Here is a 12,143-nt window from a genome sequence, read left to right as displayed (position 1 = left end):
AGCCCTTTTCAACAGTCCGTTTGACTTCAGAATCCTGTTAAATCGGTCATGTTTACAAACTCGGATGTTTAGTCTAGGTTAAATGACCATGAAGACATCACCTTAGCAATTAAATTCTTAAATTTTTCATGGTCTTCCTCAAGATCGAGTAGTCTGCTCCTTATTGTCTTTTGAAAATGCTTGACAAATCGTTTTCTTAATTTACCCAAACTATACCTTTAACGGAACAAGATCTCACAAATCAGAGGCCACACGCAGACGAAGCGCTGGACGAATCATTCATCCCAATGTATTCCCCAGTAACGTAAGTATCTTACACTTATCTCACACACCAGTCGCGCAATATTTTTTCACCCCGGTTTCACTGCTTCCCAAAACCCCTCATGCCGTTAAACCACTCTCTACTACCACTGTGTCCTCGCCCGCGAGAATAAGCAGTGACTCCATCTTTCATCCATACGTCCTTAACTCCCCTCCCAACGCCAAACAAACGAAAAACAAAACAGACAAAAAGAAACAAAGGCTCTCCTCCGCACAACGTCGTCCCAGCCCTTAAACAGTTAAGAAATCATCCGCACACACTCACTCCGGCGGGCGGGGTCGAGCGAGCGGAGGAGAAACCGAACCGAACAGAACACACATCCACATACAGAGAGACACACGCACAATTATCGCCAGCTGGCACACACCCCCACACACAAAGTTCGATTACAACTGTCTCAAACACACTCCCATCCCTAACACGCATTCAGACGCGCGAAAGATACACACAAGACCGCAAAAGGCAAAGACGCACACCAAACAACTCACGCACACACCTACAGCCAACATTCCCGAGCGAGATAACGCTCAGAGCGAAAAAAAAAACGTCAGTACACACACAGCTCCTCCAACGCTGTCTATACGCGAAGTCATCTCAATAATACAACATCTAAACATCTGCTCATTAACCTTTGCCGGTATAACTCTTCACATAAAAAAACACACCTCCGTAGGACCATTAATAGATCGTCTACTCTCTGTCACCGAAAATATCAGCAACCGATGACTCCTCATCATCGCCTTCTAGACCGATCTCCTTCAACATCACCACGGAGAACCGAACCGTCACCAAATGCACAAACACCGACACTTAGTTCACTGTTACTTCGTCTAGACTCCCCGGAGCCCGACCAAAAAACATCACAACAGTCCCTGAGCACAAGGTTGTCTCCGGACATAAATCTCATATCAACTCATACAATCCGTCCAACTTGTTGCCGGACTACAGACGGATTACCCACGTGCACGCATTTTCATAATTTAGCCCTCACGTCACATGCCCCAATGTACTTCACTTACCCCGACAAGCCAACCGAAATAAGGAAAGAAAAACCTTGTCCTTACCTCAACCGCTTCTCGGGGCAGCGTTCACGACGAGAAGTCAATTTGAGCCAAAAAAACACGTTGGGCGCCATTTGTAGGAGAAATTGTAGGTTCGATAATCTTTTAAGTCTTCTTTCGTGATTGAATTAAGTACATCGGGAACCAGCCATGAGGGGGAGCCTTTTATTTCATCATCCCAAAAGAACTCAGAGAACTCCAAACATAACAATGCTTTTATAGCTTCAGCCCAAAAGGCGGCCCTAGTCCTCAGTAATCAACACGGACATGTTGTTCGTACCCTTATTAGGACATGTTGTTGCCTCAGTTTGCTCAGAGAGTCCTTGAAGAAAGGCCTTGTAGGTCTCATGCCCATTTTGGTAAACTCGACTATCTTGTCAAGGATCTTCTCGAATGATGTCAACATTCCCTCACTACTGTAAGCAACGTAAGCAGGTTTTTCTACATTTCTAAATGTATGCAACTCTATTCGACAAATGCGAGTCTATTTTCCACTACATCCTGAGTCCGACTCCCCTGATTCCGCCTGTCCTGAGTCCGACTCCCCTGATTCCGCCTGTCCTGAGTCCGACTCCCCTGATTCTGCCTGTCCTGATTCCGCCTGTCCTGTCTGAATCGCCGCTCCTGAATCTGCCTGTCCTGAGTCCGACTCTTCTGAATCTGCCTGTCCTGAGTCCGACTCTTCAGAATCTGCCTGTCCTGAGTCCGACTCTTCTGAATCTCCCTGTCCTGAGTCCACCTCTTCTGAATCTGCCTGTCCTGAGTCCGACTCTTCTGAATCTGCCTGTCCTGAGTCCGACTCTTCTGAATCTGCCTGTCCTGAGTCCGACTCTTCTGATTCTGCCGGTCCGACTCCCTTGTTTACCTGTCCTGTTCTCACCGGTTCTGCCTGTCTTTTTTCGCCTGTCCAGTTTGCCCGCCGGACCCCCCCTGCCGAGCGCCGATTCCGATCCGCCCGACGCAGATGGCGCCTGCCTCTCCCCGTTCCTGCGTGTTCGGAGGGGGGAGCGGGGTTGCCCCAATCGTGAGCGTCGAACCATTCCGGGGCGCGAGGTAGTAATTTTTTCTTTTTGGGACCTCGGGAGCTGTCCCTTAAAGGGGGGGCTATGTCATGGTCGCCTTGGCGACCGGTCTGCCCCGCCCCCTGGGCACCAGCTGAAGCAGTTCAACTAATCGCGTGTCTGCTATTTAAGGCTGGATTGTGGGCTTTGCGGGTGCTGGCTCATTATATATATACACCCATTGTCTGTTCTGTTATGCCTTGTCCTGCTTGTTGAGTTGGAAGAAGCATGTGTTTGCACGTTTTGTTAAAACCTGTTTTGTTCTGTCTTGTCCCTGAGTTATGGACAACTTTTATTTTGATAAATAAAAGTTCTGGATCGTCACGCAATTGAGTTCTCCGTTCCGGTCCGGTCACCCCGCCTTCCACCCCACTTCGTGACATATATAAAAGAAAGAGAAAAAAGAGAAATATAACAAAGAAAGAGAAACCAAAATAGAACGGGAAACCAAAATAGAACGAAAGAACAAAATAAAGAAAGAAAAAAAAGCAAGAAAAAGGAAAAAAAACAAGAAAAATGAAGGAAAAATACAAACACATAAACCCAGAAAATTCAGATAGATGCCTTTTATTTTTATTTGTATTAGAACAGTTTCAACATGTTATAGTCCAAGCTTATACTTTACTCAACCAAAACATAAATCAAACATTTACAAATGGTGGGTTGGATATATTTTTGAGTGTGAGTGTTGACATATTACATGCATGACACAATGCTGTTCCACAAATATTGCAGACAGTCAAGCTCCTTTTGAAGGCCATCAGCAAGCAGTTGAATTGCACATGAAAGGCTCTTTTCACACTTCGTCTTTAACATTTTACGCCCTCCCTTTTCCTCAAAATATGGATCAATTTCTGCAATAAAGGTATTCAGCATCTTATGAGAAGCCATTCCATCAGAAACTAGATCATTTTTGATATTTTTCAGGTTATTGTTTACATACTGTAGTTTCAGAACAACTGTCAAAGCTTCAGGATCAGTTCCAGCCTGGTGTAACCTCACAAGATCATGCTTTTGCACTTCCTTCATTTCATTGAGGATCAAATTTGAACACTCCTCAATATCAGAAACATCTAAAATGTAACTCAACACAACCTTCTCAATAACGCTCTTCTTTCCAAATTTCTTGTTGGTCCTTGAAGCATGAGCACCCATCCCTCCTGCTGCCCCCATTATACCCACGCCAACAGCTGTTACCACCAAAGAGGTACACAGGGTTATTGGTGCGAGGGCCAATCCCACCACAGCAGCCGCCCCTCCCATTGCACCTGTAGTGCGTCCAGCAATGTCCAAATTTTTCACCAATTTCTTCTCTTTGTTCAGACGTCCCGAAATGGATTTGAACTCTGAAATGTAGTCTTGCAGACGCCGACTGCGCTCTGCCATAAGAGCGCAAAAGAGATTTATGGCATGTTTCGTGCTCAGAGCTCTCTGATTAAACACCCTGGAAAGTGAAGAACAAAAGCAAGTCTTAAAATTAGACAGAAAACTACGACTAAAAGGTGGCGTACGTCGTTCCAGGTTTCCTTATAAAGTTGAAGGTAGAATATTTTCTTTACTTAGTGTGTGTTGACAGTGCCTAACTAAGTTCAAAGAGCCATTATGCTTTATTTTACACTGTGCCTTTCAGCTTTTATTTTACTTTTAGCAAAGCATTTCAGGACAGAACACGTTAGGTTCTAGGGATGGAATGCTCGTCCCTAGTAGAGTCCAAACGTGAGGAATTGTCCCCCTTCCGGGAACCTAAGGTGTTCCGCCCTAAACAGCTCTGCTAAAAGTAAGAAAAAGCAGATAGACGCGATGGAAAATAAAGTGTAGGAGTTCTTTGATCTCAGTTAGGAGGCATTTATAACACCTACTTGTTGGAGAAAATGTGTACCTTAACTTTTTTGAGTCAACTTAAGTCATGTTTATTTGTATAGCCCTTAATCACAAGGAATCTCAAAGGACTGTACAGACAATACACAGACATCATCAACATGAAATAAAGGTTCATCATTCATAAGCTATTGAATGTAAGTGTGTTTTTAAGCGAAGATGAGGTGTCAAATACATTCTCAGAGAGCAGAGTATTCCATAGCACCGGGGCCCGAATGGAGAACGCTCTCAAACCTGTGGATTTCTTCTTGGATCTTGGGATCACTTAAGAATAATACTTTCAAACGTGTTTTAGTCCAAAATGTTATTGTTCACAGCAAGCTATGATTTGACATGAATAATCCCATTTAAGAACACACAAACAATGCACCCTACCTTTAACCAGGGCCATGGACCACATGGAGTGAGCAATTTTACACTTTGCAGAAATATTGGTAAAATCCCTTTATTACATGTGATTTTTCTTCCAAAATAAATAAAAAAACAGTTTCTTTTTGATGTATCATTTATTTATTTGTTCTTAAAAATCCAATCATTTATTTCAATGGTTCCCAAACTTTTGCAAGCTGGCACTCCTTGGCTCCCCAGTGTATAGCTAGCGCCCCCATCACCCTCTCCACCAGCAACCCCCCCCCTTGACCATTTTTTTAACTTTTCAATTCTTCAATGGATAGAAGTACCTACCCACTTATGAAATGCACTAGATAGCACTTTAAGCTCTGGAGAATTTTCAAAATAAATCATCACAAAATAACATTCCAATTATTTATTTTGAAATGTCTTCATAACCAAACAAAGTCAACCTCTACCATAAATAACATTTGAAACGGGGAAATAATGGACTCTTATAAAATCAAGAACATTTGCACAATATAAAAGATCAAATGTATGCACTTAAAATAACCCACCCCAAACAAAGTAAACAACAAAATTGAATTGTGCACACTATAAAAAGGTAATCATTGCACACTAAAAATAATCCACATACTTTTAAGGCTGTAAACATGACATGTCTGCAATTAATGTATATAAAATGTATCCATGTGCTACTGCAGCATGTTCATCAGTGCAAGAAATGTATTCAGGTATTAATTCAAACCCACCATTCCTGCTAACTTATTAACACTACTGCTACAACTATTTATTACTCTTATTATAACATTTCACTTATTAACTTGCATAAATAAAAAGTGTCACCTCTAATCGATAATGCCATTTTCGGGTCGGACACTATCAAACATTTTTAGCTAGAGTCACAGCAATGGTTATTCTTTATTTCTTTGGGCCTTTGCGAACTTTTTTCGTATGGCGTGAAGGGCGCAGATACCGCTTTGATGGGGGGGGGGGGGGTTTAAGGGTTATTGATCTATCTTCGTTATTCATTATCCATTATCCGTTATCGGTCAGTTCATAATACGCTACAAAGCCTAGGAGCCGGGACACTTACTCTCAGCCAAAAGGCCAAGCTAAGGTCCTAGCCCTAAACCTTGCTGCGATCATTGCGAATGCACCGTTCCCGGAGGTACTGCAATACCGGGCCGATGCGTGGAGTGGACAGAGCAAGCTCATATTCCATCTCCGAAATGCAAAAATCAAAGCATTTAAAGGAATGCACCGGTGTTACCCGTTGCCACTGGCCAAGCTAAGGACCTAGCATCAAAGCTTATTCAAATCAATTATCACGCTAGATAGTACACAAATCCAGATCCACAATGAGGTTTGTTTACCACACAGTACACTTGTAGATGCACCTTATTGGTCTTTCACTTGTAATTCTTTTTACATGCCGTGATAATTTTTAAAGTGCTGGTACGAATGACTTGTGTTTCCTCTGGACCTAGCGACTATGCAAAAGTACATTTTGCAACGGGCGTTTTCTTCTGTTCCACGTCCGCTTCGTCAAAACCAAAAAAGGTCCAAACAAGTGATGCACTGCCCTTCTTCAGTGCAAGCTTCGTTTCCTTCACGTTCGTTGACTCTGGGTCTATGTTTACGGAGTCCGCCATGACACTCAATGAGCTCACACGGTGGGTGTGGCATAGTGTGGTGCTTGTAAACTTTGAATCGCGTTTATTGGCTTGTGCCATGATAAAAATTGCCTCTGATTTGTCGGCGCTTTTAAAACTCAAACAGTAACAATTGTGGTTGGCCAAAACTCCATCACTCACTACATAACCTTGAAAAAAACGCAGTGCTTTAGTGCTTTGCGGTTTCACAACTGCACTACGTTCATACTTCTGACCGACTTCAAACTGCCGCGACCCTACCTCCTTCTTCTTCCTCACCGCCCTCCCAGACCTTTCCACCGCCCACAGGGGTCGGTACCGCCCACTTTGGGAACCACTGATTTATTTTATTTTAAATGACCGCACCATTCGATCTGTTTTAAAACTCAATGGACCTGAACACGAATAATTGCTAAACTGAGGTTAAATACATTTCTGTGATTACCTTATTTTTTGTGTGAGCGTTAATTCTTGCAACGTCAAAGTTGGACATGCAATCCCTATCAAGAAATCAAGAACATTCATATTAATTATACCCAGAAAAATGTGATTGTTATTAGTTGTTGATAATTTGTAAAACAAAACAAAAAAATTGCATTCAATACCTTTTTCTTGTTTTTCTTCTTTGATACATTACTTTTTAACAATATGGGATACTGTAATCCCCCTATTAGCCATTATCTGGTAAATAGATATTAATTTATAGTAATAGCTCAATCGGGGCTTTCACTCTATGTACATACCTGAAAAACTTTGCATCCAATGCCCTTTCTTTTGGGCATCCTGTTACAGAAACAAATGCAGAAAAAGTTGTGAGTTCAAATGGAGTCATTGGATTTTGCAAACATCTCACTGGAACCGGACAGAAAGAAAACGCAATATACGTAGGGTTCATTTGAATCAGACAACCACCCCAAAACATAAAAATAGAAATATATCTTTTACTAGAAATGATTTAGCACTGGTGGAGTATTTTCACAACAGGTCCGCGGGCACCTCAGCTGTCCTCAGGGGGCACCAAAGTGGCCGCGGGCGCCAGGTTGGAGACCCCTGAGATAGATGGATGCTCTGTCTTTCTCACCTTGCCCTCATTTCCCGGCAAGACCTCCAGGTAGCCTGGCTCTTGAAGGTCAATGTAGAGTGGTTCGTTGTCCGACATTATTGGCAAGCTGGCCGTAAGCTATAAATCAAAACAAGATCATTACTACAACTACAGTGAGTCAGTTATGGAAGTTTTAAGTATCAAGAACCTTGTTTTAAGTGGAACTACCAAATGTGTCACTAAAAAGAACTTATTTTATTTGCTATTTTCATAACAACACGTAAGATCCAATTAGCAGCCGTTACTTCTTCAGGAAAATGAGGGCTGATATTCTGTAACAATGGCTTAGTTGGCCAAAATGAAAAAATAAGCGTACAGCAATCTGGCTTTGCAGGTTTTGCTCCGCTGACTGCTGGCTGCTATTTGAAAGACGTCAAGTTAACAATAAATGTGATATATGTGTGTTCTCACGTTATCTGTCTTAGGCTGGAAGGAATTTCGCCAAAATGGAGGCAGAGGCAATTGTCTTTCGTAGGTGCTTCGAACCTGGAGGAAATCATACAGCCTTTTTAATCATTGGTGTAGAGCAGGGGTCTCCGACCTTTTCTAGGCCGAGAGCAACTTCATGGTCATGGAGTAACTCAAAGGGCACCTTGATAACGCACTTCCGAAACAAGAATTTGGACTTTATAAATGAAGTCATCGAATTTTCTATCCTTCTGATATTTTACGGGAGAACTGATTTTTAATGATGAATTATTATTCGGAATGAATCAACGAGGTAGGAAACGGATAAACTTCAAGATGCAATATTTTATTTCTTCTTTACCTTTTCATTTGTTTCAATTATAAATGCTCAAAATGAAAAAAAAAGGAAAAAAGACAATATTCACAACATTTTGCAGGAAATCGCGTTTCAAGAAGCTATCATCAGTTTCATGAACTCTGCACCATGTTTGTACAAATGATAAATGATGTAGGGAGGAAAACAAACTCTCTTTAAATTAAATAAAACTGAAATATATCATTTTTACTAATCACTAAATGTGCAGCCATTGAGACAAAACATATATTTTAAACCTGGTAACACATTTTTAAGAGTTTTTCAATAGGCTTTTAACTAAGACAAGAAAGTTTGATCACATTGGATCACTGTTAGCTTAAGATGTGTTTTTAAGGTTCTGTTGGTAGTATACAAAATCATGCATGGACTTGCTCCCTCATATCTTTTAGATTTAATTTCCCCCTATGTTTCGGTCCGGAGCCTACGCTCTGAAAATGCTGGTCTACTAGTGATCCCAAGAGCCAAGATGAGATCCGCAGATACGAGAGCGTTCTCCATTCGGGCCCCGGTGGTGTGGAATGCTCTTCTCCCTGAGATTCGATCTGCAACCTCAGTGGAACTGTTTAAATATAGGCTTAAAACACACTTCTATTCTATAGCTTATGAATAACCTATATTTTATGTTGACAAAATCTGTGTTATTTGTTATTACAACATCCATTGCAGCCTGGTCATTCTAGAAGGGGGGTACCTCTTGTGCGGTCCCTTCTCAAGGTTTCTTCATTTTCTTCATGTTGAGGTTTTTGAGTTTTTCCTTGCCCTCATGTAGGTTTTAGATCAAGGGATGGTGTAATGATAGTCTGTGGTTTGCAATGATCTGTGGTCTGTGCAGCCCTTTGAGACTTCTTTAGATTGTCATGCGCACTCACTTCTTCCCTGGGTTTTGTCAGAGTTCTCGGATTATCAAACTGTGCTCCTTCGATTTTCTTTAGGTTTGTATTTGGTATACTCGTTGTTTTTAATTGTCAACACTGTAAATGCAATTTTTAAAAAATCGCAACACAATTTCATCACATTTTAGACGTTGATATTTCATGATTAGGTCTATTTTTTAGAACCGGCACGCTGACGCCCGCGGGTACGGCGTTGGTGACCCCTAGTATAAAAGTATGTGTTGATGGGAAATCAAGGCATAAAATGTATACTATACCATTGTTAATTCCATTGGTGATGTCATTTGATTGGCCAGCATTTTGGGAATAAATAGAGATGAGTTTACAGGACAAAGCTTCCGGTATTTGGTGAGGTGGCTGATTTCTGGTGAAGTAAATGAAAAACAATACGAAAGTAAATCAGAAAATATGATGTACTGTCAAATAACAAAATACCCACAACCACAATCTTCCTTTGTCATTACGTCATCTTAAACTTCCTCAATTACATCTTTGGGACACTTGTTGGACCAGGTAAGACTCAGTGTTTGATTTTATATGAAATCATCATCACCATCATGGATTCTTTACAAATTTAAAACTGCTCGTGCTCCACTATATATTTATCACTCTCCATCAATTCACTCTCATGAATTTGAAGAGGCATCATAAATAAACAAAAGACATATTATCCTAAAATGTGGTGGAAGTATTCTATTTTGTTTTTCAAGCATTTTAAAACTCACCGCATGTTTTGATGATATAAAAATGAAATCATGCTTACCGTCACGTTCGGATGCCAGACAGACCCATGGTAGTTCAACATGTTGCATTGCTTTACTGCCTTTTTATATCTTGAGGGGGTGGAAACCATACCTCAGGATAAAAACAGTCTGTCATTACACAAACATCCACACGCACATTGTTTCACACTGTTAAACCTGATAAGTAAGTTGAACTGAAACCATTTGAGGAAACCGATTGCCATGAACCATTTAAGTTTATTAACTTAAATACTTTTAGTTGTTTTAGTTGAGCTGTTTAAGGAATATGAAATTAAATCTTCATGGTCATGGTAACTTGGATAAATAAAGTTAGAATTATCATTCCACTCAGCTAATGTACATAAAACTAACAATTTATACTTATGTGTAACCGTTCCATAAACAAATTTAAAATGTGTGAACTGAATTGATCAGGCTCAAGTAAAAAGATTTGAATTGCTCTCATGCTATTTAATGTTACCCTTTGAGTTGAGCTACGTTGTTTACTTTCACCAATTTAACTATTACATTCTAGTTCTTACAAATAAGTTTGGGGGAATCAATACTCCATAATGCAAACTCAGAACGTCCATCACAACCAAGATTTATTTAGTTACTAAATAACAAGAATCAAAACAAAACTGCCTCTCTAAGGTCACTGCACAGGCTCGTCTTAACACAAATGACACCATACAAATCGAAATATACAGACAAAATAAATTCAGAGCCAGCCATAAGGTATTTAGTTTAAAATATGTGTTTTGAGCGACAGCACTTAACTCCAACTTTCCTCTAGAGCAGGGGTCCGCAAATACAAAACTTAAAGTGCCCGGAGGAAAACACACGAAAGCACGGGGAGAACATGCAAACTCCACACAGGAATGTTTGATCTTATGACCTCAGAAATGTCCTGCACATGCGCTAAATGTGTTTCCAAACCAGAATCAAATCTCATTGTTGCAAAACATCAGCAGTGACAGTTTTTTTCTACATTTATTTAGTGGTTGGATTTTAAATGTAGCAGATATTACTTAATTTAATGATGTACTAAGTTATAATCCAAAGAAGCACATTTTCTATTGTGCATGGAGATTACGTCAAGCTATGCAGAAATTCAAATTAAAAACTTGGCAATATTGTTTATAAAAATTGGAAAAATCCTGAAAGAGGCTTAATGTTGTGTCACGAGCGAGACCGGGCCAGAGAGGGAGAACTCATTTGCGGTGACAATCATAACTTTTATTTAACAAAATAAAAGTCGTCCAAAACTCCGGGACAAAACAGAACAAAAACATTCTTACACTCAGAATAGGCAGGTACAGGTTTCCTCCGACTCAAACTAAACAGGACCGGACAGGGCATAACAGAACGGAAAATGTGTAATGAACCATCACCCGCAATACCCACAACCCAACCTTAAGTAGCACACACGCAATTAGCTGATCTGCTTCAGCTGGTGCCCAGGGGGCGGGGCAGACCGGTCACCAATGCGACCATGCTGGCCATGACATGTTGTTGAAATGTCACATTAGCAAATGAAGTAAGATACTTTCACAGGCCACTTTTTTGTCAAATGAATTCTAAATGGAACATAAAAAGGAAAACTAAATATCCCGAAATATAGACCTTTGAAATTCATGACAATATACTACAATCGCAATTACTGAAAAAGTGCAACAACTGGGAATTATGGTGACAATTGATCAATTTTGGGGTCTGCATAATTTAATTTATTATATTGGCCTTTTTATTCTAATGCAGTAGGCCAGCCGTGTCCAAAGTCCGTCATTGGCGCTAGTTATGGCCCTGAATTTTTACTGTCTCTCTCATAAGATAATAATATGTGGGCCGTCAGTAATGTTGACCGCGGTAAAAGATCAATTTTGTACAAAAAACATATATTCAGTCAATGATGGGAAATTGTCGGTTAATATAACTCCCACAGACAGAGAAATACAAGTAATGTAAATGTTCATACAGTCTTGTTTAACATGGATATCCTTGAGAAAGTCTGTCTTCAACTTGTGATCTTAAATCACCTCTCCTCACAAAATAAATATGAAATTTCAGATTTGCCTTGGGCTCGGTCCTGCAAATCCAGTTAGTTGGTCAGGCTCGGGCTGGTTTGGGCTTTAATACACTTAGGCTAGGTCGACCGGGCTGGATTTTCAGGCTTAATCTTACCTCTCCTGTGAACATTCTACTTAAACGATTTTCCCGCATTGCATACGTTTTTTGATCTTTTAAATGGAGTATGCCGTAACAATCCTTGTATGGATTTTTTTTTTTTTTT

General features: G+C 40.5%; 1 protein-coding gene and 1 pseudogene across 2 annotated transcripts; both read right to left on the bottom strand.

Moving 5' to 3' along the window:
• Window positions 1-2,995: 2,995 nt before the first annotated feature.
• On the bottom strand, window positions 2,996-10,007 carry LOC148374186 (uncharacterized). 2 transcript variants are annotated; one of them, XM_088333413.1, is made up of 7 exons: window positions 9,871-10,007; window positions 9,365-9,471; window positions 7,842-7,916; window positions 7,410-7,508; window positions 7,072-7,111; window positions 6,774-6,828; window positions 2,996-3,888 (listed from the first exon to the last, which is right to left on the bottom strand). In XM_088333413.1, exons 1-7 carry the CDS (start codon window positions 9,917-9,919, stop codon window positions 3,141-3,143), a joined length of 1,173 nt encoding a protein of 390 aa, XP_088189539.1. In that variant the 5' UTR covers window positions 9,920-10,007; the 3' UTR covers window positions 2,996-3,140. The 2 variants fall into 2 exon arrangements, with proteins under 2 accessions (XP_088189539.1, XP_088189546.1); XM_088333420.1 differs by lacking the exon at window positions 6,774-6,828 and having other exon boundaries at window positions 3,717-3,888.
• On the bottom strand, window positions 5,823-5,933 carry LOC148374187 (U2 spliceosomal RNA; annotated as a pseudogene).
• Window positions 10,008-12,143: the final 2,136 nt, after the last annotated feature.

The sequence above is a fragment of the Urocampus carinirostris genome, chromosome 1 (genome assembly GCF_059441175.1).
Source record: "Urocampus carinirostris isolate Australia breed hairy pipefish chromosome 1, RoL_Ucar_1.0, whole genome shotgun sequence".
NCBI lineage: Eukaryota > Metazoa > Chordata > Actinopteri > Syngnathiformes > Syngnathidae > Urocampus > Urocampus carinirostris.
The sequence above is the reverse complement of the archived record's forward strand: the minus strand, read 5'-3'. Positions and strand labels throughout refer to the sequence as shown.

Bases quoted from the DNA above. Each gene is read 5' to 3' on its own strand.
- LOC148374186 (XM_088333413.1), bottom strand. From the start codon at position 9,919: ATGCAACATGTTGAACTACCATGGGTCTGTCTGGCATCCGAACGTGAC. The intron at 7,917-9,364 runs GTATAGTATACA...GATTTCCTCCAG, and splicing joins CACCAATGGAATTAACAATG to GTTCGAAGCACCTACGAAAG. The intron at 7,509-7,841 runs GTGAGAACACAC...TTTGATTTATAG, and splicing joins TCCAGCCTAAGACAGATAAC to CTTACGGCCAGCTTGCCAAT.